Here is a 24,146-nt window from a genome sequence, read left to right on the forward strand (position 1 = left end):
AGAGGATTGGACAACATAGGAAACGACTATGCTACAAAGGTGGGTATATGGTCATGATACAGCCTGTAGTGTCTACGAGTTTCCAACCAGCGTCATAAGGCTGCCAGTGTCCCGGTAATGCCAACAAAGCGTCACATGTCAGTCCCCCACCGCCAACATCAGCAGGACATTGACTGCTGATGCTGCATGCCCCTTTCCGGCGCACTACAGCAGGAACGTGTAGAGCGGAGGGTACGTCGAAGGTAGCAGAGGAAGCAGGCGAAGTGGGCGTTACGTCGACAGTCCGGATCCGGCTGGTGGAGGAGCGTTGACAAGCGACGTGCACAGTTCCTCCGGAGACGACTCATCACCCCTTGACGTGGGCGGCTCAACCGCAGCCGGCAGCGTGCACGACGCAGGTGCGCTCGAAGCGGACGCTTCGGGGGTGGCAGTCTCGGAGAGGCTCGACGTGGATATGACTGGATATGACGAAGCACGCGGCGGAGAGAAGGCGCAGGCGTCGACAAAGAAGGCTACGATGGCGGAGTAAAAGGTGAACACGACGACGATGAGTGGGTGTTCAACGATGGCATGGCATCCGAGGCATGCGATGACCGCAATGTCGAAGGGCTGCGCACGCGAGAAGGCCGAGTGCAACGAAGACGACAGCGAGAGGCCGTCACCGTCAAGAGACTGGCGATTATACGAGGGTGAACATGAGCGCGCATAGCAGCGGCAGCCGATTCCGCACAAAATTATCCTACGAGTAAATCAGTGAACAAATACAGCGAAGTCACTTGAAGCACGCACCGTCCCACAAATTTCCTACCACTTTCGGGTGACTCCATTCAGGAAATTGACTACCTTTTCGAGCATCCGGGAGTACACCTCCGAGTCGGCCATCAAGCGCACATACATGTGCACGACCTCCCACACATGAGGATCCACAAACGGCGCGCCCTGAGAGCGCGGAAGCCTGACGAAGGGAACATCATGGTGAAGAACCGAGAACAGGACGGCGCGCTCGAAAACTTTGAGGTCGCGAGCACCCATGTCGCACCCATTGCGCACGAAAGCCCTGCAATCATCTACATCCATGCACCAGGGCTCGACACCCCTGTACCTATGCGCGCCCCACTGGCATGGATCTTCGAAATCATCCCACCCAGTGTAAATGTCGGACTGCGTGTATATCTGCCAGATGATTTTGTGCGTGAGCGCGCGGATCGTTTGCTCGACTTCCAGGGGCGATGGGTCCCTCGGACGCTCGTGCTGTGCAAAAATGAAGGTGTATGCATGATGGTCACCCAGGTGGTACCCTTGCTGCCAGGACGCCAACGGTTCATCCTCATCATCACTGTCGCCGTCGTCATCTAAGAGCTCGAAGTTCCTTTTGATCTGCTCGGGGTGGGCGTCCATGCGCGTCATCAGCGCGGCCAAGAAGCCAAAGCGGAAATAGTCAGAAGAGACGCTTGACAAGAACTCTCGAACGTCGTCCGATACTGTGGGGTCCAACGCGTTCATCATCGTGTCGATATCAGCCCGGATACGAGGATCGGAAAGCGGGACATGGTATGGGTGAGTGTGAGTTAGACATTGGAGCTCAGGCATCTCGTCCTCTATGCGTGGGTCAGCCAGTCTCCCAGTTGCCGACGGTGAACACATACCCTCCTCCTCCTCTTCTTCCTCAAATAAAGGAGAAGTGGGAGGCGCGGCGTCCGCGTCGGATGGCTGAGACGTAGGAACCGGTGTTTTTTCAACATAGACGCGGGCGGGTGTCAGTGTTGTCGGGGCATCAGTGCCAAGCTCTGTACGGCCGTGTCAGTCATATCTCACGCGAGACTCTGAGCCACGCACCAGACGTCACGGGCGTCGAGGCCTCAAGAGGGGAGGTGGAGGGCGGTACGTCAGCTATCTTTTGCTCATCGTCGGTCTGGTCGTTCTGGGAGAGAAGGTTGTGGTCGTCCTCGAGGCAGACTTGCTCAGAGGAGTTCGCCGGGTCAAAGGCCGCGTAGTCGATGAAAGGTACGGCGTACACGGCAGACGGAACCGTGTATGCGACGTCGAAGGTCTGAGCGGGCTTTTCCTCAACAGCATCGGGCTGCGAGACTTCAGACTTGTTGGGCTCAGAGTCGAGGGCTTCGGCATTCTCGGGCCTGTCTTCGCTCACGGTGAGCGGACGGTTCAGCGTCGTCGACGAATGCTCGGAGCGCTCAGAGACTACAGTCCACAGGTCAGTTCATCATTGTCACGAGCTATTCCGAGTTGACGCACCTGAGTCATCGGAAGCAGGAGGCAACGGAGGGGAAGGAGGAGAGGGGTTGGCATCCATCTCGACGCTGACAGGTTCCTCTTCTTTGGCAGAGTTGGCGGCGATGTCAGGAGAAGCTGAGGAGAGCTGATCGGCAGGTACGCGCTCATCTTCGCCGCAGTCTAACTCGTCGGGGCACACAGCTTGCTGGTTGACGGGTGCGGGTGGTTCTTCCGCGGGTGCAGTGCGCTCTTCGAGCGTGGCGAGTTCGTCAACAGGCGCAACGAGCCCGTCAACAGGCGCGGCAAGCTCTTCAGCAGGCGCAATAGGAGAAGGGCACTGGGAGCGAAGGTCAGCATGAGCACGGAAGGGCGGGGCAGAGGTTCAGAATGCAACGTGGGAAAACACGAGGCAGAGTTGTTGAGCGCGTGGACGCAGAGATCACGCACCTCGGGCTGCCGCAGGTGAGGCTTGATGGCGCCACGTAATGCGGGGAAGAGCTTGAAGGGGAGGCAGAAGACGGAGCGGACCACAGCGAATGCGATCCGGACGGTAAAGTATAACCAGACGGCGATGGTGTGCTGGAGAGGGCGTGTCAGTACGCTAACTGTGCGACCTCAAAAACGAGCGATACGCCCAAAGAGCTAGCGATGCGCTGAGGGGTATCTCACAGCTGACTCACCAGCACCATGCCAATCTGGGCCCCCACGGCAAGAAGCAGGAATCGCACAGCAAAGTGGGCGACGTCGTCGGGCGGAATAACGCAGTCCCAGCCTTGCCAGAGGCGAGATACGAGCGCCCACGATGGGACGAAATGGTCGCTGAAGATGTGTTGGTAGTTCCCATCAACTTCGAGGTTGCAGACGATGGGAATCTGGGCGGAGTGAGGTCAGCGATGGCTGGCGGCATCAATGATGTAGATTCGATGGCAGCGGAGCTCATGGGCATGGTATGATCCACAGTAGGTGGCAAGCCATAGCGAAGGAGGGAGGTGGCAAAGAGACTCACAGCGGCGATGAGCAGGACATAGATTGTAGAGGAATGCAAGGTGAAGCGATGAGGGCCGAAGAGAGTCATCGAAGCCTTGTGGCAAAGGTAAAATCAGCACTTCTGAGCTCAAGATATGAAAGAATGGGACGCACGGTGATGAGGATCGCCACGACCACAGGCCAGAGGATGTAGAGAAGCTCAGGCACGGCGTTAAGGTCAGGGATCGTATCCTTGGGAACGGCATCGTATAGTGTCTGGACGTAGCGGATGAAGGGGATGGCGAAGGCGGCGACCTGGTCGAGCTCGGTGGGCTCAGAGGGATGAACGAAGCCGAGCTTGTCGGCTATGGAGTGCTGGACGGAGTACAGATAGAGGAGCAACGTCCGCACGGTGCTGCCGACCATCTGCATAGACGCCAGAAAAGCGTCAAAGGGTGGAGGGTCCATTGGTTACAGTAGACGTCGCCTAGAATCAAAGAGTCCAAGATTGGACGGGGATGACGGTTTGGCGCACGCGGATGTGGGCGTAGCGGAAGAGGTGAGGAAGGAGAGTGAGAGAAGAGCGCTGGCTTTTATCATGCGGAGACCAGCCTGGGAACAATGGCCGGCTATTCTCCGGTCGCCGAGTTCGGAAGACAATAAAGAGTCCACTGCGGCGGTACCTCCTTTTGGATCTCCCCATGTTTCCGTGCTGGGTTAGCCGCGCCTTACATAGTCACTGTTCTGTCAATTGTCTCCTGACGGTACACCGGCGTCGTGAAGGAGCTGAGGAAGAGCTGCATCCTCAAGCGAAGATCATGGTCAGAGGCAAGATGCCGCCCTCATCAGGAAAAGGGGGTCCCAGCTCAGGCGCGTGGACGATTTCCATGAGCGGCAAGGCGCCCTCGGGTCCCTGAGGTGCGTTGGGGTGCCGTGCAGCGCGCTCTGCGCGCTCTTCAACTTCGGGCACCCCCAACGCGTCCCAGGACACTTACGCAGTTCAAGTAGGGAGCGCTACACGCCGTCCGCGAATGGAAAAAGTTAGAGATGGGATTAGACAAAGTACGAGTATAGTAATCACCACTGGGTCTTGTAGGTGTACAATGACTGCCAGTTATTGAGATAAAAGCGGTCACATAGATCTAAAACATTGTGAGAAGTCCAAGACGACTGAGTGACGGAATCTCCGAGGTCCCCATACCGCGGAATGAGCATGCACGATTGCCGGATACTGCTCAAAGGTATGATAGCGCCGCGGGGCGTGCCATCGCGGCCGACATGCTCCCTATCGACCGCGTAAAAGCCATGCGCGCCGGCAGGGCTCTGTCGAAATGGGGTAGACCACTCGATATAAGCCAGCGGGTACTTTGGCCAGTACGACGGCGACTCCTTCTGAGCGTGGAAGAACTCCAGCACTCGAGGAAGGCGGAATATGACGCGCAGTCGTCCAACACGCGTCCCTAGATTCAAAGATGCTCAGTGATAAGATGGAGGAAATTCGCATAGACGCGTACCCTGGACCTGGGTAGACTCGCTGTCATCTCCAGTAAGTACAAGGACGGTGTCGAACCTATTACCATCAGGGGAGGCTTTGACTGTCTCGTCCTCGTCGTCTTCGTCATCTACACTGAGGGGGTGAAACTGAAATTGATGAAAAACATCCAGCCGCTCGAATGGCAGAGGATGCTTGCGAGAGCGCATAGGGGGGGACGGATTGGGTCGCATAATGGCCCCGAGGTATTCTTTGAGGGAACCCTCGAAGCCGGGAGCATGGTGGAGGTGAGTAATATCGGAGACTCGCTGCGCCGCCTTTGTCGGGTGCTTTGCGATGGAGATTCCTGGCTCGAGGGGATTGGTGGGCACAGTAGGACGTACAGTATCATCGTCCCTTCCATTGTCCTCCTTCGGAGTCACTGCGGCCAGGTATCGCTCCCAGCCGAGCATCCGTTCCTGCCTATCGAGCCAGTTGATCATTTGCGGCATCGCGTCACGCTTGTTCGACGCGCGCCACCCGCGCTTGGCGAACTCGATGTGCAGGCGCTCGAATAGCTCGGTGTTGAAGTTGTCTGTAGTTCCGAGGAGGCGAATAGAGTCGACGTAGTGAAGTAATGAATGGAATTTAGGGATATTCAGGTCCTCGCGGCACTTTGTCGTGATGAAGTGGTGGGAGTTCTGTTGCCAGATCTCCAGGGCATCGTGCATCTGCGAGAGGGAGACATCGTCGTGGGTGGTGTACTGGGCGTAGTAGATGAAGTCCAGGATGGCCTTGCAGGCGAGGATCCCCGCACGAGGCATCAGCCCGACCAAGCAACCGAGCAGGATTTTCGCCATGTGTTTACGGACCTTCCCCGTGACTTGCGACAGCGCGGAGAACCCATTGTCGAAGTGGTGAACTCCAAACGCAGGCGGGAGGGTGCGAATACGCCGGTCAAGCTCCTCTGGCGAGACGCAGAGACGACACCACGAGACAAGGTGTTTGAAGACACCCTGATAGAGCTGGTGGAGGATGTCGGGAGTGATAGCGAGGTGAATGTCGGTGAATGGTAGCTTTTCCCAAAAGGGCTCGTACACACCGCCCAGGACGTCGGACTCCATACAGCGCGCAGAGTACTGGGCTGCCGTTCGAGCTCCTGGCTTGGCCAACTCCATAATACCGCGAGTCCAGTCGGCAGAGCGAGGCTCCGCTGGAACCGGATCCTCGAGCTTGTCGGCAGGACACTGGCATTTCGGACATGTCCCGTTCTTCGAGCAGGTGACAAGACACTGTTCGGGATAGTCTGCCACGTACGCTGCAAGCACGGGATGCACTCGGCGAACATAGCCATCTCCCCCGACCATCTCGATGCCAGAGAGCCCAGCGTCGATGAGAGGCTCGAAGATGTGGCGCATAGCCTCATGGAAGAGACGCGCCTGGCGGTTCCTTGCCTCCAGCACGGTCAAGGAACCTTTCGAAACCTTGGAGACGGGAAGATAGGCGATGAGTACACACGCGTGCATGCTCGGCTTCCGTCGAATCGCCTTAGGAAGGTTGCCAAGAGTGAGGTACACAGGATACGCTGATTTTCCACCCGAGAAATTCGTGAGCTGAGTCTTGTCCGATGCGATGATCAGCGACGCCAGCGTAGCGCCTGCGGGAAGTTTGTTCTGTTGCTTACTCAGTTAAATGGAAGCCAGAAAGCGGGAACGTGACTGACCTGCACAGTGGTCCACCACTTGCCAGTCCACATCTCAGAGTAGACCCGGTCAGCGCGAGTCGCATCTGCGAAGACCTGCGATGGTCGGTAGACAAGATGTTGAGCAAGGGTGGGGTCGCCCCAGAGACTCCGGATCGCCTCGAGTGGCTCGCGAAAATACAGCACATGTTCTTCATCCGGTGTATCAGGGTAACGCATGCGCTCGGTATGCCATTCTCCAGCGCGCTTATCGAGTTTATCGATGGTCTTGTGCATGTGGTAGGTATTCTTGAACGACAGACCCAGTCGCTCGTAGACCTGACAATGAAGTAAGGAAATTGATTGAACGGGAGGCCGAGGAGATAAGCTGTCACATACCCCTGGTATCGCAAGAAGACGATTGAAAGCACCCTGCGAAACATCTTCCTTCACGGCCCATAATGCAATACGCCAATCCAGCTCGGAAGCAAAGGGTAGGTAGCGCGTGCTCTCCGTACTCATGTCTTGCGTCTCCTTCTCCCCAAACATCCTCTCCCACAGTTCCCGCATCGTGGGATCGACTCGGATAGCACGTCCAGCAGCCTCATTCACATCGATAACGCGCGAGTCATCGTAGTCATCAAGCACCCTGTGCTCAGCAGCCTGTGCATTCCGAGAAGCGCGTGAAGCACGGGTGGATGGACCGGGTCCCTCCTCCCCAACTTCAGGTTGTGGTTCCGGGACAAAATAGAATAGCTCGGCGTCCTCTTGCGCCGCCAGATCCTCAGCCACAGAACTGGGATCTTCAAGAGATGCGGAGGCAGCTACAGAGGCGAACTCGGGTGGAGCAGGAACTCTTCCTTTTCCAGCGCGAAAGCCTTTACAGGACTTTGCAGTGCGGAGGTGCGAATTCAAGCCGCGCACGGTTGGGAAGATCCCTTTCGGGCAGTTGGGATTGGGACAGGTCCTGGTGATGATACTATCCATCCAGCAGAGAAGAGCAGCAATAGACGAAGTAGTGTTTTTGTTGCCAAAGTCGTCAGTGTCAAAGACAGGTGCGATGACCAATACCTTCGGACAGAATGCTGCGTCAAGACGCAAATCGTCCGGACGGAACTTCCTGCCTGATTGGGAACAACGCCTCGGCCAAAGTCTTTGTGGCGTCAATCCTCTGTGGACAGCTCTCGAAGGGTGTATTGGGCTTAGAGCGTAGTTCCTTCCGTTCGATTGGATTATACATAGTCTATATATACAATTTTCTGGGCACAGCCTGATACGCCCTGCGGCTGAAAAACGCGGAAAAACATACATAAACAAGCGATATATAGTCGACTTGGTCTAGATTGTATGGGCGGATCCGTATATACTGCACCGACGTCGCGACTGTACAACGGGCGCGTCGGGGGTATTTTATGACATAGAAAACCAGGAGCGCCACGCTTCCTAACCTTCAATACAACTAGTCCGCAGCATTATCCGTCTGCAATGACTGACCAAGGATAGCAGCGAGCTCTTCGGCGCCTGATCACGAGTCTGCGCGTTGTCGATGACATCCTGCGAGTCCTTTGGCGGGCCCTACTTAATCAAGTAGCCGCGCTATATGCGCCTCAAGCCTTCAGTCCTCTTGCCCTGCTGTGTCAAGAGAATCTAGATTATTGTTGGGGCTCGGACAAGCCTTCCTGCTGCTCGCCGTCATGCGGAGACACGCAGAGCACCGCGCAAGCGGAACTCGAACCATCAACGTGACTACACGTGACTTCGGGTCCGAGACCGGAACTTCGGGTCCGAGCTCGTGATCTCGGACATCGCCGAGTTGAACTCCGAACCGAGCGTCGGCGCTGCCAAGCGCTGTCCGCCCCGGCAAGGGCTTCACTCCCCGCGTATCGACAGTCTAGGCTGTACGCTCCCCGCCGCGCAGGCCTCTGAGCCGCGTCGCGCACAAGGGAACGGGTGGAAACCAGGCCGGCCTTGCCTTGGTAAACATCAACAAGTGTGGAATCGCGCCCGGCATCGCGGCGCAGGAGGATACCCGACCAGTCAACCGCTCTACCACCAGGAACCGCAGTCATTGCGCGATTATTCGGACAGGAGAACGCGCGGATAGGCGTTATAGTTGGATTTTGACTCAGAGATAGGCATTGTGTGTTACCGCGCGGTCTGGACGGCCGAGACGACGCGTTCAAGTTATATACCGAGACCTACATACGATTCGGGGACTTTTCCCGCCCCGCGCAGAGAAGCCCTAGTACCTACACACCACACCAAATAAACGCAACCGCGTTAACCCGCACTTTACACATCATAAAAGCCTGAACTTCCGAGCGCATTAAACCGCCTTGTGAACTTCAATCAAACCCGAAAGCGCTCGTAAGAACGCCGAGACGTCCGATTGCCCCACTCGACTTCTCGCTTCAGTCCAGCTCGTCTGGAACTGGCATAAACAACACAATCTATCCCCTAGTAATATAAATACTCGGACTCGCCCGCTCTCGTAGCGCCTCCAGTCTAGCGTGTTCATTGCTATCGTGGTTGTTGGTGTTTGGTTGTGTGGATCGTCTAGCTAGACTGTACTTCGCGTCTTTCGTGAGCGTACGATCCCATCATCTGGAGCCCACCGCGAGGGGATATTTCTGTGTTAGCCAGCAAATTACTAGCTGCTGAGCGAACTTCGAGAGTCATATTAAGGCCCTCTCCAATTCTACTTGTGTTTTCGGGTACCGTCACGACGGCTCCTGGACAAAAATCCAGCCTCTCGGCTCTAAGACCGGACTGGGATAGCTCTACATCCGAGCGATCCAAGAGAAAGGCCAAAGAGCGAGCGCGTCTAGCGGAACAAGCCAGTCGCACATCGCGATCAGCATCACCCCGGAAATCCGTTACCCAACGTCCGGTAGAAACATCCAAAGCGGACGACACCTTACCAGGTGCTTTCCCGGAGGACACAGAACCGAACACTCCTTCTCCTACTTCTCTCTCGGTCGCCAACGACCTCTCTGCTTCGTTCTCTCGTCTTTCCATCGAGCCCGAACCGGCCGCGACACAGGGTCCACGCGCTTCATCCCCCTTGAGCTCTCTGTCCGACGATTCGACTCCGTCTCTCTCTGAATTATTTCCGACTCGCGACCGTACCGAACCAGCCTCGACCGAAGAACCGACTCCGACTCCAGCTTCCAGAATCATTCCGACTCCGAATCCGACTCGTATATCCCGTCCCGTTCCTTCTATTCCGACTTCGGCTTCTACTTCTATTCCCAAACCAATGTCTACCGCTCGCTACTCTCATACGGCGTCTGACGCCCCTCGCTTCGACGAGGATGATATGAGTGGCTTGCCTTTGTTCCTACGAGATCTTGATACATACCTCAAAGATCACGGGATCACGTCCGATGCGGACAAAATCGCTAAGGCGCCTCTCCACGCTAAAAAGACTGCTACACGCATCTTGTGGGAGGAGCTGGCGCTCGCATTCAAAAACAAACCATGGGAGGACTTTGTTAAGGCGATCCTGGAACAGTACCCTGAAATATCGGGTCAGCAGTCCGGAACGCTTGCAGAGCTCAGCCAAATCTGTAGCGAGTTCCGCGGACTTGGCGAGCAGGATGGGACTCGTGGAAACGTGTTCCTTCGTCGCTTCGCTCCGTGTATTCTCAAACTCAGCCGTAGCAACTACAAGATTTCGAATTTTGAAGTTTGCTCGCGCCTCGCCTCTGTCTGCACGCCTCAGTTCCTTGCGACCCTCGATATGATGTTGGTCGGCAAGTCGAGCACTCTTGAGGTACCCGGCAAGGAAGGTGCGGTTCCCCCGGAGCGGCCAACCAACACATCCATCGTCGAAGGAGGTTACCGATGGGAGGATATTGTTGCCACCATGCGCGAAGTCTGGCGCCGCGGTTTTACTGCAGCTCAGAACGCCATTGGCGACGCTTATCCCGTCGCGTCTATCCAGACCTCCGCGGCCTCCGCTTCGCACGCAGTATCCTACTCGGGCGACAGTGAATCTCGCTTAGTTAAACTCGAGCAGGATTTCCACGAATTTGCTGAGCGCGCTAGCCAAGGCGAAAGGGAAACTAAGACCGCTATACGTAGTCTACAGTCCGAAGTTCATACCGAGCTCGCGCAAGGACGTACCAAGTCCGATCAGAACTTCGCGATGATCCAAGAGACGACTCAGCGCCTCACCAACCAGCTGTCGCTCAACACGAACAGCGCCGCCCCGCAAGGCGGTGGGTTCCGGCCCAACTACCCTGGATCGTTCAACCGACCCCAAAATAATTATGGTGGTGGACAGCGCGGTCCCCCTCGACCTCAATATACTTGCAACTGGTGTGGCGAGGTCGGCCACTTCATGAACAATTGCCCTGATTGTCAGAATGCGATTAAGTCCGGCGAGATCGTACCCGATAACGCTGGAGGCTTCCGCACTAAGACAGGCGAAATTATACCGCGTCGCAATGGTCCGCTTGACCTGCCGATGCGTACTAAGTGGCAGCAAATGAAAGCGGCTGTTAACCAATATGTGGTCGCTCCTTTCATGAACTACATTGGTCAATACACCAACTCAGGCATGTGGGGCATCCCGCAGCAACAGCCGAGTGTCATACTGGACTCAGGCTTGGACGTTCCTCCCGGTTGGGACGAGTTCACCGAGCAGCTCTCCCCGGAGCAGATCGCTCATTACAACAACCCGCCTGTCGGCGAGATGGCTCAGCCACCGTCGGTCCAGGAGGGGTCGTCCCAGGGTTTTTGATGGGTTCAGGGATTCACGCCCAATACCTTGATAAACGCTGGGGGCGTGATGAGAGCCAGTTAAAACCAGCAGCTAGTTCGTTGCCACAAAATCCAAACAAGTCCGTGTATGCAACGCCTGCTAAGGCGCCCAATGCTAAGACTACGAATTCGCAGCCCGGCCCTGTACCGCAGGCCGGTCCTGCTCATCCCTATCGCTCTGTGCCCGAGACGCGATTTATACCCATTGACCAACGCCCTTCTGCGTTACCTGTTAAGCCCGGCGCAGCGCCCGGTGAAGCAAGTCGCGCGAAGCCCGCGGCAAAGGTCCAAGCTCCTATACAAACCTCTGTAGACTCGGAAGATGTCTTAGAGAAACTACTGTCGACCAAGTGCCCGATGACCGGAATTACGCTACGCGAATTTCTGGGAGTCAGTCCTACTCTACAAGACCTTCTAAGGAAATTGTTGACTAGGAAGCGCGAGATCGACGACAATTTTGGCAAGGTCCTGCGTGTGGCCTTACTCACTGAAGCGTACCAACGCAAAGAATTGGGTTATGCCCAAGGGCAGCGCCCCAATCTCGGCCGAGGTAGCGAGTCCGACGATCCAGTTCAGGTGAATTGGGCCGCACTCGAGAACGAGGTCATTACCACGACGGTCGAGCTCCCGTCGTGCGCCCACACTAAGGTACCCATCGGGTCCTATGTGCAGATTGACGCCCGACTCGAGGTATACCAGAGCCTGCCTGAACGCGGTCGCTCCGATGTTATCTTCGCGGGCGAACCTTCGGCGACACTGCGTACCGTCTGGCCGAATATTAACAACAATGGTCCGGACGAAAGCATCTTGGATAGCGGTTCACAAATCGTATCCATGTCTAAGGATTGCGCGCGAGACCGCGGCGCTTCCTACGACCCGACTGTTACCATACGCATGCAAAGCGCCAATAACCAGGTCAACTCGACCTTGGGCCTAGCGAGGAATATTCCCTTTGACTTCGCTGGGATCACGGTGTACTTGCAGTGCCACATATCGGACACCGGCGCCTTCCGAGTCTTATTAGGGAGACCTTTTGATACTCTGTGCGAGTCCGTATATACCAATGACCGCGACGGCAACCAGGAAGTGACCATTACTTGCCCTAACACTGGCAATAAGGTTACTATGCACACATACGCCCGAGGCGTAATTCCTGAGCACGTCCGCGCTCATCCGGGTTTTCCGGACGCTTCTGCGAACTGATCTCTTCTCTCGAGGATCAGGGAGAAGCGGCTCTACAAATCGAGATGGATGAGAAACAAGAAATCATAATCCGTAGCGTCATGCGACCGCAAGCGTCGACGACCTTCACACAAGTCAACCTTCAATCTGCCTTTTTGCAAGCGTCTCTGAACGCGGACCAAATCAAGGGCGAGAAGGACAAGACTATCTTATACAACTTCTTTCACGGACCGGAGGCGGAATCAGCGAGTACCTTTACTTCGCGAACTGTCGATGGCCGAGAGGGATGTCCGAACCAACCATCCAGTGTGCCCTGCACTGTAGATACGGTGATTCAGCGAGCAGTGGATGCACTTCCCCAGCGACCGGACGTAGACGCAGCCGTCCTCGCTGGAAGGAAATATAAACCAGTGGCCCTCAAGGTGCGGCCTGTATACGGCACTGTACCGGAGGAATTCCGCATCGAGCGCCACATCCTCGGCGATCCTGAGAAGGATATGCCACAACTGCCTACCAATCCACCCGAGTTCACGCCCACCGGAAGATATACCGCTGAGCGTCGGGAACAGGTACATAAACTTCACGGCGACCTGCTTTCGCCAGAAGAATGTAAACTAAGGGATTGGATGTATTGCGCCCACAACAAGACCTTTGCTTGGAACGATGAGCAGCGGGGAAGCTTCCGTGAGGACTTCTTCCCTCCTGTCTCAATACCGGTCGTACCGCATAAGCCTTGGGTAGAGCGCAATATCCCCATTCCGCCTGGATTGTACGAGGAAATCTGTGCGATTATTCTCAAGAAGATTAAGGCTGGCGTGTACGAGCCCTCTAATTCTTCCTACCGCTCGAAGTGGTTCTGCGTGGTTAAGAAGGATGGCAAGAGCCTCCGACTTGTTCATAGCCTTGAGCCCTTAAATGCGGTTACCATCGCGCACTCTGGTGTACCCCCGGCGACCGATGACTTAGCCAATTGGTTCGCTGGTCGCGCCTGTGGCGGTATACTCGATTTATATGTCGGTTACGACGAGCGGCTACTTGCCGAGTCCTCTCGCGACTTGACTACCTTTCAGACGCCCTTCGGAGCGTTTAGACTTCGTACATTGCCAATGGGATGGACTAATGCGGTCCCTATATTCCACGACGATGTCACAACTATTCTACGGCCCCTTATACCGGACATAACGATTCCTTATATCGATGATGTACCGATACGAGGACCGGAAACCCGCTATGAACTTCCGGACGGGTCTTTTGAGACTATCCCGGAAAATCCAGGCATCCGACGCTTTGTTTGGGAGCACTTGCTCAACGTCAACAGAGTGCTACAACATATGGGATATTCAGGCGGCACCTTTTCGGGTCTTAAGTCGCTCTTGATAGCCCTTCAAATACTAGTCGTCGGACATCTGTGTACATACGATGGCCGACGACCGGAAGAAGACCGCGTAGGCGTCATTGAGCGCTGGGGCCCTTGCCACGACGTCTCTGAAGTCCGGCAGTTCCTCGGCCTCACCGGCGTTTTCCGAATGTTCATAAAGGACTACGCCGTCAAGGCAGATCCTTTGGTGATGCTCACGCGTAATGGCGTACCCTTTGTGTGGGAGCTACCTCAGAGCTACGCGCAAAACAAACTAAAAACCGCTCTATTAAAGAGTCCGCCGCTGAAGCCCGTCAGTTATAAGACCGACTGGGACACTGTCCTCGGCGTTGACACATCTTATATAGCGGTTGGGTGGTTCATCCTACAAATAAATCCGAGTGATGTAAAGGAGTTCTACTACTGTCGCTTCGGATCAATGCTCTTGACAGAGCGAGAGGCTAGGTTCTCTCAACCTAAGCGTGAACTGTTTGGCGTCATGAAGGCCTTGCAGAGCGCTTATCATTGGCTTGTCGGGTGCCGGAAACTGGTTGTGGAGACTGATGCTAAGTTCCTCAAGGGCATGCTCAGTAATCCAGGCTGCGGCCCCAACGCCAACGTCAACCGGTGGATCGAGCAAGTCTTGTTCTTCCACTTCACGCTTCGCCATGTACCTGGAAAATCCCATGCGATCGCGGACGCACTATCGCGGCGACCGTGGCAACAAGGAGATCCAGTGCGAGATCCGGCGGACGAGGAGGAAGACGAGCCACAAGGCTTGGATGGATTCGAGGTCAAGGATGGTCTACCTGACGACACCTTGCCTATCGAAGACTTCCGAGATAAAATCGATACACGCGGAGGCCACCAGTAGAAGGAGGTAATACACAAGTGCCATGGCTGCAGCCACTGAAGCCAAATGCATTTGGCATGGCTCTAGCCACTGGTGGCTGGTGCCACTGCAAAAACACAAAATCTCGGACTTTGATCAGAAATTTCAAGTTGAAGAAGGGTAGGTTAGGAGGGTTAGGGGTTGGTTTGGGTTGGTTAGAGGTTAGGGTTTGAGGTTAGGAGGGTTAGGAAGGTTAGGGAGGTTAGGAGGTTAGGGTTTGGTTAGGGTTCAGGGTTAGGATTTTGGGTTAGAAGTTTGGGTTAGGGCCAGGGACGTCATATCTGTCTCGTTGTCTCGTTGGTTAGAGGTTAGGGTTTGCCAATAAGGCTCATTCAGAGTAGGGAGGGTTAGGAAGGGTTAGGGAGGTTAGAAAGGTTGGGTAAGGGAGGGTGATATAGTGCAACATATCTGCTAGCTAAACAAGATCCAATGGCTTAGCTGGTTAGAGCACCAATCTGACTGCACAAGGTCTGGAGTTCAAACCCTGCTATATCTGCTCTTGATTTGCAACATTTTTAAGCAGTTTCTGATGGCATCTGCTGACAAATCTGTCAGTGATGACTCAGACAATGCCTAATTAGGTTGCAAATTACCAAATATAGCAATTGGGAGCCATGCATTTGCCAGTGGCAGCAGCCACCAGTGGCTAGAGCCATGCCAAATGCATTTGGCCTCAGTGGCTGCAGCCATGGGCATTTGCCTCGGATTTCCTGCTACGGCTCCGGAGGCTACCTCCATACCGAACTTGACGAGCTAGATTGAGACAAGGTCTTTGCGAAGGCTCGTCGAGTTAAGGAGGCTTTTACCCAATTCAAGGACGAATGGCTTAATCCTAAAATCACTCAGAGCGCGCCCGGTCTGTTCGTATTTAACCAGGCTGAGCCCTCTAGACGGAAAGGTCCTATCCGCCTACCGGACCCGATCCTGAACCTGAACGACGAGGAGACTCTAGCGAAATATCGCGAGTTCCCGCGTTCGAAAGAATATCTTGAGCTCGATGATCTACTATGGGACCTACGCGATTACTTCAACTGGAACCCGGTGGATATCACCGAGGAACGCTGGGAACAGTTGTGCAAGCTCGCTACTGAGTATCGCATGACAAAGACCGGCCGAATCTACAAGATACTACAGGGTGGTCGCACCGCTCTACTCATATGGCCGCGCGACCGGTGGTTCATTATGAACGCCGCGCGTGAGGTTAGCATTAATGGGGAAGCCGAGGAATTACTCGCCCTCATTTCTAGTCGCATGTGGTGGCCAGGAATGGAAGGGGATGTCGAGCAGTATTTAGCTGCCGGCGACTTCGTACCTAAGGCCGACCGTGCCACCGCGACGCTACCCCACGTACTGTACCTACAAAGCGGTCCAGTCTCCGTCGCTCGACCTCCGGGATCCGAGTGTACCGAGGCCACAGGCAAGGAACATCTGGTGCAGGAACTGGAAAAATACCACCACTTAAAGCCAACGGACGCGTCGGCAGTCGCCGAGTTGGTCCTTTCGGAAATGGCCGACGGACTCAGGCGACGCGACGAGCCAACCCAAGTCCAGACGCTAATTTCTTCTGAGTCAATCCCCGAGGGATTGCCTCACCCTCTGCCCACTTGGGCGGTCGAAAGAACACTACCGGCGGGAATAGCTCATGGTGTGGGGGACTTCGACGTCGAGCTAGAGCGTGCTAAGCTGGAAACAGCGGAATTTAATCGCATACGCTCTGCGCAACTGAAGGACGCCGGGTTCGGAGAGTCTAGCGATTATTATTGCATGACGATCCATACGCCCGACCCCCTCTCCATATATGAGCAGCTTGTGGAGTATCCTACCGTGTCGCGGAAGAATAAACACCGACTCCTTGATCAGGACCTTGAGACCTGGCTCAGATGGGTGGAAAACCCGGACTTTGCCACAAACAAGGCCGCCTTTGACCTCGCGGCTCCGATAGCCGAGCGGCTGCGAAGGAATTATGTCGTATCCGGTGGGAAACTCTATCGCGTCGAACGAGATGAGCTACCACAACTCTATGTGCCACAAAATAAGCGCATCGAAATGCTGCAACAAGCGCATGATAGCTTAGGCCATCGAGGAGTGTACGCGACACAACAACTACTGTCAGTACGGTTCTATTGGCCTGGACTGAACGAAGACGTGGAGTGGTTCATACAGACGTGCCACCCGTGTCAAGAACGCTTGAAAGCATTGGCGCGCATACCGCCGGTGGTAACTTTCACGCCGTCTTTATTCCAGGTCGTCCACATAGACACCATGCATATGACGCCCGCATCGAGAGGCTTCAAATACATTGTCCACGCAAGGGACAGTCTCTCTAATTGGCTGGAAGGCCGTGCGCTCCGCATTGAGAACGCGGTCACTATAGCTAAATTCATACTCGAGGAAATACTCTGTCGCTGGGGTTGTCCCGAGGAAATCGTGACCGATAATGCATCCCTTATGAAGTCCGCTATGCGCTGGATTTCTAAAGAGTATGGTGTCCGCCATGTCCGCATATCGGCCTATAACTCTCAAGCCAATGGAAAAGTTGAACAAGTACATTGGGACATCCGGCAGTCGCTAGCGAAAGCCTGCGGACCGCAGCTGAATAAATGGTATAACCACCTGCACTTTGTGTGGTGGGCCGACCGCGTAACTTTAAGGAAGCGGCTCGGCGTATCGCCATATTTCTTGGTTACAGGAGCACATCCGCTCCTGCCATTTGACATTGCTGAAGCGACTTGGCTCATTGACTATCCCCTGCGCACACTTACGCGCGAGGAGTTGATTGGGTACCGGGCCCGAGCCTTAGCGAAACATCATGCGGAAGTAGGCCTTGTCCGCTCTCGAATACAGAAGGAAAAGCTCGAGCGCCTTCACCGCTATGAACGCGAATACGGACATGTTATTAAGTTGCTCGACTTTAAACCAGGCAGCTTGGTGCTAGTCCGGAATACTCGCATAGAGAAATCACACAGTGACAAGATGCTACCGCGTTACCACGGGCCCATGGTGGTCATACGGCGGACGCTCGGAGGCTCTTATATTGTGGCTGAACTAGACGGAACCGTCTTCCAAAATAAAGTCGGAGCATTTAGAGTGTTGCCCTACCGTTCTCGGGCCTCTATAACCTTGCCCGATGAAATCCACTCATTAATCGACTTGTCTCCGGACGAGCTCGAGAAACTCATGGCTTCTGACGAGCCGGACGAGGACGAAGTCGCCCAAGTGAGTCCTGATGGGCTCGCGGACCTGGCAGCTGTGCAGGTAAACTGTTTTAAAAAGTAGCAGACAAGTGTCTGCCGTACATTTGATAATGTAACGAATGTGTTCTCCGCACAGCCACGGCCGCCCGGAAGCTGCCCGGGACGTCGCCGGGCTGCGCCCAATGCGGCAGGCGACCTCCGGGCTTGCCGCCGCGGGTGATCGCGCCGCACGCGTCGGCCGTCGCGCGTGATGCCGCCGTCGTCGGGGCACCCGCGCGCCGCCCGCCGTTGATGCGCCGCTGGCATGGCTGCACAGCCACGTCAGCGCGTCGCGTCGGCGTCGCGCCGCGTGTCGCCGCCGCCGCAGCGCATCGCGCTCGTAAGTGCAGGTATAGTAGAAATATAAGTGTATATAAGTCAATCATATATGAAGTACGTAGAATACATGGGGGATGCGCGAAATGAAGAACAAAGCGCAAAAAGCGCTGGCGAAAATTTTTCGCCGTCGCGACACGTGCTGTGCTGCCCGCGCAAGCGCGCGGATGCAAGCGCACGTTTGGAAGTGGGCAGGGGAGGGGAAGGGCATGCGCGGGAAGCGTAGAAGATCCCAGACAATGGCGATAGGCCATTGTCTGGGTGGCGTGTATGTTGCCGGCGCGACCTGCGGTACAGCTCGCGCACACTAGCGGTCCGCAACGAGCGTGCCGCAGGCAGGTGAGGAACGGGAGATGTACGCGCTGCACGTAGGAGGCAACGCCGGCCTACTGCACGCGCTCGTTATGGTCGGTGATCGAGGGGGGGAGTAGGGGGGTCGATAGCCTTGCCCGATGTTTTCTCCTGCGCACGTCGACTAGCGGGGTAGGGGGGATCAAAGGGGGATTGGGGTGTACAGTGACGCGGGCGGTACGCGCGCTGTCCCTATTGGTGCGTGTCGAATTTGGAGCCAGATAACGCGCGCACGGGTGGACGCGCGTACTCGCGGGCGATCAGGGCCGTCCTGGGTTGAAGGCGCGAGAGAGGAGGAGGCGGGGGACGTCTGTGGTAGAAGAAAGGCGGAGCGGGTATGGAGGCGGTGGATGAGGACGCGAAGATGGTGATGGTGGGAGGCAAGCCGACGTTGCCGATTGCGGGTCCGCGCGCGCAACAACGAGCACGTCCAAGCGCGAAATTTGAGCGCGGGAGGTCGGGGGAGATGCTAAGCATCGTGTTGGGCTGTGTTTCAGAGGTCAGCATGGCTGTGGACGCGCAGAGACGCAGGAAGACGGCGGCCCAAGCCATCGAGATGTTCGGGTCGGTGGAAATGGGTCTTGGGACCGCGCGGAAGCCGGTCCGGGCGTCCGAGGGGCCTCCTCGCCGTCGAAAACACCCTCGGGAGCACGCGAATCAAGCCCGAATCGTTCCGAACCTTCTGTGGATCAAAGAGAAGTAGTGAAGGAAAATTCACCAGAAGTTTTGACCGCATTCTATGCATAGATCGCCTGGCAATTGCAGCATTACTGTAAAAATGCGTCTGAATAAGCAATCTTCGTGTATCTGTATACAATCTGGATCCAGAAATATTATGTGCTATACATGCCAAGATAGTTTGAAAGCGCCCCTACCGTATGCAGTTTATTTGACGCTCATCCGCGCAGACGTCGCCGAGATCGACGTGAAAGAGTGTAGGTGCAGATCAAGATTTGAGAAATGGATTGTTCTGCACATAACGGCCAGGATAGTCAACCTCGATTCGAGCGGGGTTCAGCTGTCGTGACGGCTTCATACCTCATACGTGGCATCTAGTACATGTCTTGTAATAGATCTCGTGCCTTTCATAGTACTAGATGGTCCACGGCCTCCTTCCGAGGCCATCGACGACGACGATGGCGGCGAGCGGATGTCGGGCCGAATACCCGGACCGGACATCCGAGGCGCTTAGCTGCGCGCCTCTTCGTCTTCTACCACCAACACCTTCGTGCCCCTTCACCCCTGCCCCTCTTTTAGCTCGCTCTAGGTGGCCTCAAAGTCTTTCTACCGCTCTCTACGCTGCCCTCATTGCCCTGTCCCACCTGATTGATATATCACCTTGGTACACCACCATCTGCATGTCGGGCATGTCCAGTACCCTACGCGAGCGTATCTGGGGAATATTCGATGCGCAGCGCATCGCGTGTGCGACGAGGAGGCGGAAATAGGTGCGCGGCTATGCCCTATGCCCCGGATATGTACTGATAATAAGCTTTTCTCGCTATTCTAACAGATCATGCACTGCTGCATCACCCACGACGCGCATAACGCGAAAGACGGCTCTTTAAGACCACCCAACAAGCCATCCGACCATCCCCTCATGCCCCTCCTTCGAGACGCGCGCCCCGTGCTGAGCACTGCCCGTTCGAGTATCCACCGCACTGGCGAATTCGCGGTGCTGTACTCGGCGCGGGACGCGTTGTTCCATTCTCCTAGACCTTCTTGGTCTAGGTAGAGGGGAGGGAAGATCCTCGGGCGTGTACGGTCGCGCCACTACCCGCCTGCCCACCGACGCGCCACCCGTCACACGCGCGTGACGGTCCGGTCGCGACTGCGTTACAGGACGCCATCGCCATTGCTTCCCTCACGCGCCCGTGTCCGCGCCGGCCTTCGCCCTCCCCATTTGTGGCTTTCCTCAATCACGCGACCACTCACGAGAACGGAGCCGCCAGCGACGAGGAGTTGCGCGACAATGCGCGTGAGCGAACCGGCCGACCCCCCACCCACCATGTTTGCCTGCGACGACGAGACTCTCAAGAGGAGAGTTTCCGCTCCGCATCCCTACGCCCCCATTTTGGCGATTACACTCGCATAGACCGGCTCCCACTGGTTACACGGACCACATCGCCCCCAGCGCACACATCGCCCGGGGAACAGCCCATTGCTGTTGTCTGGGCTGCTCGATGCGCTTCGTGAACGCCCCCTCCCCTATCCATTTTCGAACGCGCGCTTGCGTTCGCGCGCCTGCACGAGCCGCATAGCGCGTGTCGCGATGGCGAAAATTTTTCGCCGTCGCTTTTCGCGCTTTTGTTATTATTTTACGCATCCTCCACCCATCATACATACATTATGTGCATGTAGAGTATAAACATTGTCTTTGTACTGCACCTGCACTTACGAGCGCGATGCGCTGCGGCGGCGGCGACACGCGGCGCGACGCCGACGCGACGCGCTGACGTGGCTGTGCAGCCATGCCAGCGGCGCATCAACGGCGGGCGGCGCGCGGGTGCCCCGACGACGGCGGCATCACGCGCGACGGCCGACGCGTGCGGCGCGATCACCCGCGGCGGCAAGCCCGGAGGTCGCCTGCCGCATTGGGCGCAGCCCGGCGACGTCCCGGGCAGCTTCCGGGCGGCCGTGGCTGTGCGGAGAACACATTCGTTACATTATCAAATGTACGGCAGACACTTGTCTGCTACTTTTTAAAACAGTTTACCTGCACAGGTGCACAACCGGCAGTGGCCGGTGTCACGTGCAAACCACGCGAGCACGCCACCAAGCAGCGCCCAACTGGCCGACCTCTAAGTAGGGTGTGCGGCACAAATTATCACTTCTGAGGTTACTTGGACACGCTCATAATCGTCCAAGAAGCAAGAAGTACATTAAAAACGGGGATCCTACAACAAGAAATACAAGAAAAGGTGTGATGTACAGAGCCCCAAGAAACCATCTATCTAAGCGCGTGTCGCGCGCATTGTCCTCGCCAATCCAGAGCTACCTACCGCATTTTCTCCCTGAGGGAAGCTGCTGGGATGGTGCGGGTCAGCAAGGATACACAAACGACAAAAAGAACTAAAGCGGGACTTACCTCGGCCGAGCGCTCAGAGCAACTCCGCTGGACGATTGCCCGAGGGTCCCTCCCTCATCCACTCCGGCGTCGGAAAGCGCGAAGGTGCTGCGGGCTTGGGAGAGGGCAGAGCAGGGGGCTCGACGTTGTCGTTCTCAAGCTCCTCTTCCTCCTCCTCGGCGCCCGGGTGCCCCGCGTTGCCGTCCTCTTCGTCCTCGGCGTCCGGGAGGTGGGTCCAGCCAGGCTGAAGCCCCGAGCTACCCGCCGTTGGCCACTCAGGCGCGTCGTCGTCACCCAATCCCGCGAGCATGCGCTGCTCGTTGTGGGCGCGGATCTCCTCCTTGACGCGGAGCATCTGCTCCTCTTCGTCGGCGAGGCGCTCCTGCTCCTCAGCCTGCTCCTCGAGCATCTGCGCGTCGTCCTCGGAGGGCGGCGAGGTGAGCCCGATCAGGTCACCATTCAGCCCATAGATGGGCGCCGGCCCCCTCGCGATGAACTCGCGATGGCGTCGCTCGCTAGCCTCGTCCTCCGTCTCGACGTAGGGCAGGAGCTCACCGTCCGCATCACGCGGGCGACGGTCCCAGTCTACGCGGAAACGGACGGGCGGCACGACGTCGCGCTCCTCGGACTCGGGCTGAGAGCGCTCTTCCGCCTCCTCCTCCTCCTCGACGTCCGAAGGCGTAGCGGCCTTCCTGCCGCGCCGACCGCGCGCCGAGCTCGGACCCGCCTTCGCCCGACCCTTGCCCTTCGAGGTGGAGGCGGCGGCCTTCGTCTGTGAGCGCGTGCGCTTGCGCGCGGGCTCCGGCTCCGCGACTTCGGCCTCGTCGTCGTCGGAATCAGCAGCGACCTTCCTCTGAAGAAGTGTTAGCTGTAGAACCGCCAATATAACCAAATAAGGCGAGAACACACCTTAGCGGCACGCTTGCGCTTCGTCGCGCCCTTGTTCTTGTCGTGCCGATGCGCCTTCTGCCCTGGATAACTCCGTTGGGCTGGAGTCGCGGGCGCGCACCCGCCCAGCTCGACCTCGCCAAGGCCGCACCGCTCTGCCTCGACCGCGACGTAGTCGGCGGGCAGTTGCGGCTGCTGCAAAAGCAGCATGTCCTGCGGGAAGTTGGTCAGCGGAGAAACCATAAGAACACCGAAGACTTACCAAGTCCTCGTTCGCCTGCCGCGGCACCCGATCGCGGTCAGCGCGGCATAGCGACGCCTCATGCGTCGGAATCTTGAGCCCCACGATGTTGATCACATACCTAGATTGTGAAAGTGTCAGTGGGCTTCACCCAACCATGTCCGAGACCTACCGAGGGCGCGCGATCTCTTGCAGCGCGTACCACTTCGACTCGGGGTCCGATGCCTTGAGGCAGTCGAACAGGAAAAACATCGCCCCTTGGATCGCCGCGGTCGGCGCCCAGGGGCCAGTCTCTCTCAATTTGCGCGCTTGCGCGATGGCGTCGGACAAGGCGATCTACAAACGAGCGTTAGCTAGCGCCGGAAACGATCCGCACGACGGGGCTTACCAGCTTCTTCTTGAGGATCGTCGCGCGCGCCTTATCGCGCTGGATCCCCCGCACCAAGTTCGCCACCGTGGGCTCCTGGCCCTTGAGCAGCATGCGCGCGTCCTTCTCGATCTGGTGGAGCTTTCGGGCGAAAGCCTGATGCTCTTTGCGCACCGTCGCGTGTGGGCCTTCGTTGCCGGGGGACATCTCTAGATCGTCGTCAGTACGGCTGACGCGTCAGGACGCGCGTACTAGCGACCTACCTTCGTGGTTCAAGACAAGTTGGAAAACCGTGGGAGACGCGCGCGGCCGGCTTTTAAACGACCATGCATGTCCGGAACATGCGGTGTGAGCCAAAAGCTTAATTAGCGCCCCGCCGTCCTCCGACACCTACATACCAAGAGACTGCGCCAGCAGTCGACTGCGAGTCGCCCGACGACCCAGTAACAACACCGAGTCACCCATCCACCTTAACTGACCGAGGACGGTCCAGATTATTGGTGTGGGGGAGATGATACGCCCTGCGGCTGAAAAACGCGGAAAAACATACATAAACAAGCGATATATAGTCGACTTGGTCTAGATTGTATGGGCGGATCCGTATATACTGCACCGACGTCGCGACTGTACAACGGGCGCGTCGGGGGTATTTTATGACATAGAAAACCAGGAGCGCCACGCTTCCTAACCTTCAATACAACTAGTCCGCAGCATTATCCGTCTGCAATGACTGACCAAGGATAGCAGCGAGCTCTTCGGCGCCTGATCACGAGTCTGCGCGTTGTCGATGACATCCTGCGAGTCCTTTGGCGGGCCCTACTTAATCAAGTAGCCGCGCTATATGCGCCTCAAGCCTTCAGTCCTCTTGCCCTGCTGTGTCAAGAGAATCTAGATTATTGTTGGGGCTCGGACAAGCCTTCCTGCTGCTCGCCGTCATGCGGAGACACGCAGAGCACCGCGCAAGCGGAACTCGAACCATCAACGTGACTACACGTGACTTCGGGTCCGAGACCGGAACTTCGGGTCCGAGCTCGTGATCTCGGACATCGCCGAGTTGAACTCCGAACCGAGCGTCGGCGCTGCCAAGCGCTGTCCGCCCCGGCAAGGGCTTCACT

The 24,146-nt window shown here is 56.6% G+C and overlaps 8 protein-coding genes across 8 annotated transcripts; 2 read left to right on the forward strand and 6 right to left on the reverse strand.

Moving 5' to 3' along the window:
* Positions 1–82: 82 nt before the first annotated feature.
* Positions 83–3,666, reverse strand: SCHCODRAFT_01136655 (uncharacterized protein; the record flags this gene model as incomplete). The annotated part of the gene is made up of 9 exons (XM_003026856.3): positions 83–739; positions 809–1,598; positions 1,647–1,787; positions 1,837–2,199; positions 2,254–2,569; positions 2,680–2,811; positions 2,913–3,104; positions 3,239–3,313; positions 3,373–3,666. The coding sequence occupies 9 exons, from the start codon at positions 3,664–3,666 to the stop codon at positions 271–273; spliced, it is 2,772 nt and encodes a 923-aa protein (XP_003026902.1). The 3' UTR covers positions 83–270.
* Positions 3,667–4,674: 1,008 nt separating this feature from the next.
* SCHCODRAFT_02591384 (uncharacterized protein) lies at positions 4,675–5,793 on the reverse strand (the record flags this gene model as incomplete). The annotated part of the gene is made up of 1 exon (XM_003026855.1): positions 4,675–5,793. One exon carries the CDS (start codon positions 5,791–5,793, stop codon positions 4,675–4,677), a length of 1,119 nt encoding a protein of 372 aa, XP_003026901.1.
* A 108-nt stretch (positions 5,794–5,901) lies between these two features.
* Positions 5,902–6,425, reverse strand: SCHCODRAFT_02439323 (uncharacterized protein; the record flags this gene model as incomplete). Its single annotated transcript, XM_003026854.1, has 3 exons — positions 5,902–6,069; positions 6,133–6,342; positions 6,393–6,425. Coding segments are annotated over 3 exons (411 nt in total), but the record flags the coding sequence as incomplete, so codon positions are not given.
* On the reverse strand, positions 6,408–6,995 carry SCHCODRAFT_02458370 (uncharacterized protein; the record flags this gene model as incomplete). The annotated part of the gene is made up of 2 exons (XM_050342590.1): positions 6,408–6,689; positions 6,750–6,995. Coding segments are annotated over 2 exons (528 nt in total), but the record flags the coding sequence as incomplete, so codon positions are not given.
* A 10,818-nt stretch (positions 6,996–17,813) lies between these two features.
* SCHCODRAFT_02466062 (uncharacterized protein) lies at positions 17,814–18,050 on the reverse strand (the record flags this gene model as incomplete). Its single annotated transcript, XM_050342657.1, has 1 exon — positions 17,814–18,050. A coding segment is annotated over one exon (237 nt), but the record flags the coding sequence as incomplete, so codon positions are not given.
* A 198-nt stretch (positions 18,051–18,248) lies between these two features.
* SCHCODRAFT_02555128 (uncharacterized protein) lies at positions 18,249–18,975 on the reverse strand (the record flags this gene model as incomplete). The annotated part of the gene is made up of 1 exon (XM_003026853.3): positions 18,249–18,975. The coding sequence occupies one exon, from the start codon at positions 18,973–18,975 to the stop codon at positions 18,661–18,663; it is 315 nt and encodes a 104-aa protein (XP_003026899.1). The 3' UTR covers positions 18,249–18,660.
* Positions 18,976–19,690: 715 nt separating this feature from the next.
* On the forward strand, positions 19,691–20,694 carry SCHCODRAFT_02555129 (uncharacterized protein). The gene is made up of 2 exons (XM_003026959.2): positions 19,691–19,916; positions 19,982–20,694. Exon 2 carries the CDS (start codon positions 19,985–19,987, stop codon positions 20,201–20,203), a length of 219 nt encoding a protein of 72 aa, XP_003027005.1. The 5' UTR covers positions 19,691–19,916; positions 19,982–19,984; the 3' UTR covers positions 20,204–20,694.
* A 243-nt stretch (positions 20,695–20,937) lies between these two features.
* On the forward strand, positions 20,938–21,174 carry SCHCODRAFT_02518068 (uncharacterized protein; the record flags this gene model as incomplete). Its single annotated transcript, XM_050343388.1, has 1 exon — positions 20,938–21,174. A coding segment is annotated over one exon (237 nt), but the record flags the coding sequence as incomplete, so codon positions are not given.
* Between the last annotated feature and the right edge of the window lie 2,972 nt (positions 21,175–24,146).

The sequence above is a fragment of the Schizophyllum commune genome (genome assembly GCF_000143185.2).
Source record: "Schizophyllum commune H4-8 unplaced genomic scaffold SCHCOscaffold_13, whole genome shotgun sequence".
NCBI classification, from domain to species: Eukaryota; Fungi; Basidiomycota; class Agaricomycetes; order Agaricales; family Schizophyllaceae; genus Schizophyllum; species Schizophyllum commune.

What these genes read in the sequence shown, in the direction of transcription:
- SCHCODRAFT_02555129 (XM_003026959.2), top strand. Translation starts at nt 19,985, where the DNA reads ATGCACTGCTGCATCACCCACGACGCGCATAACGCGAAAGACGGCTCT.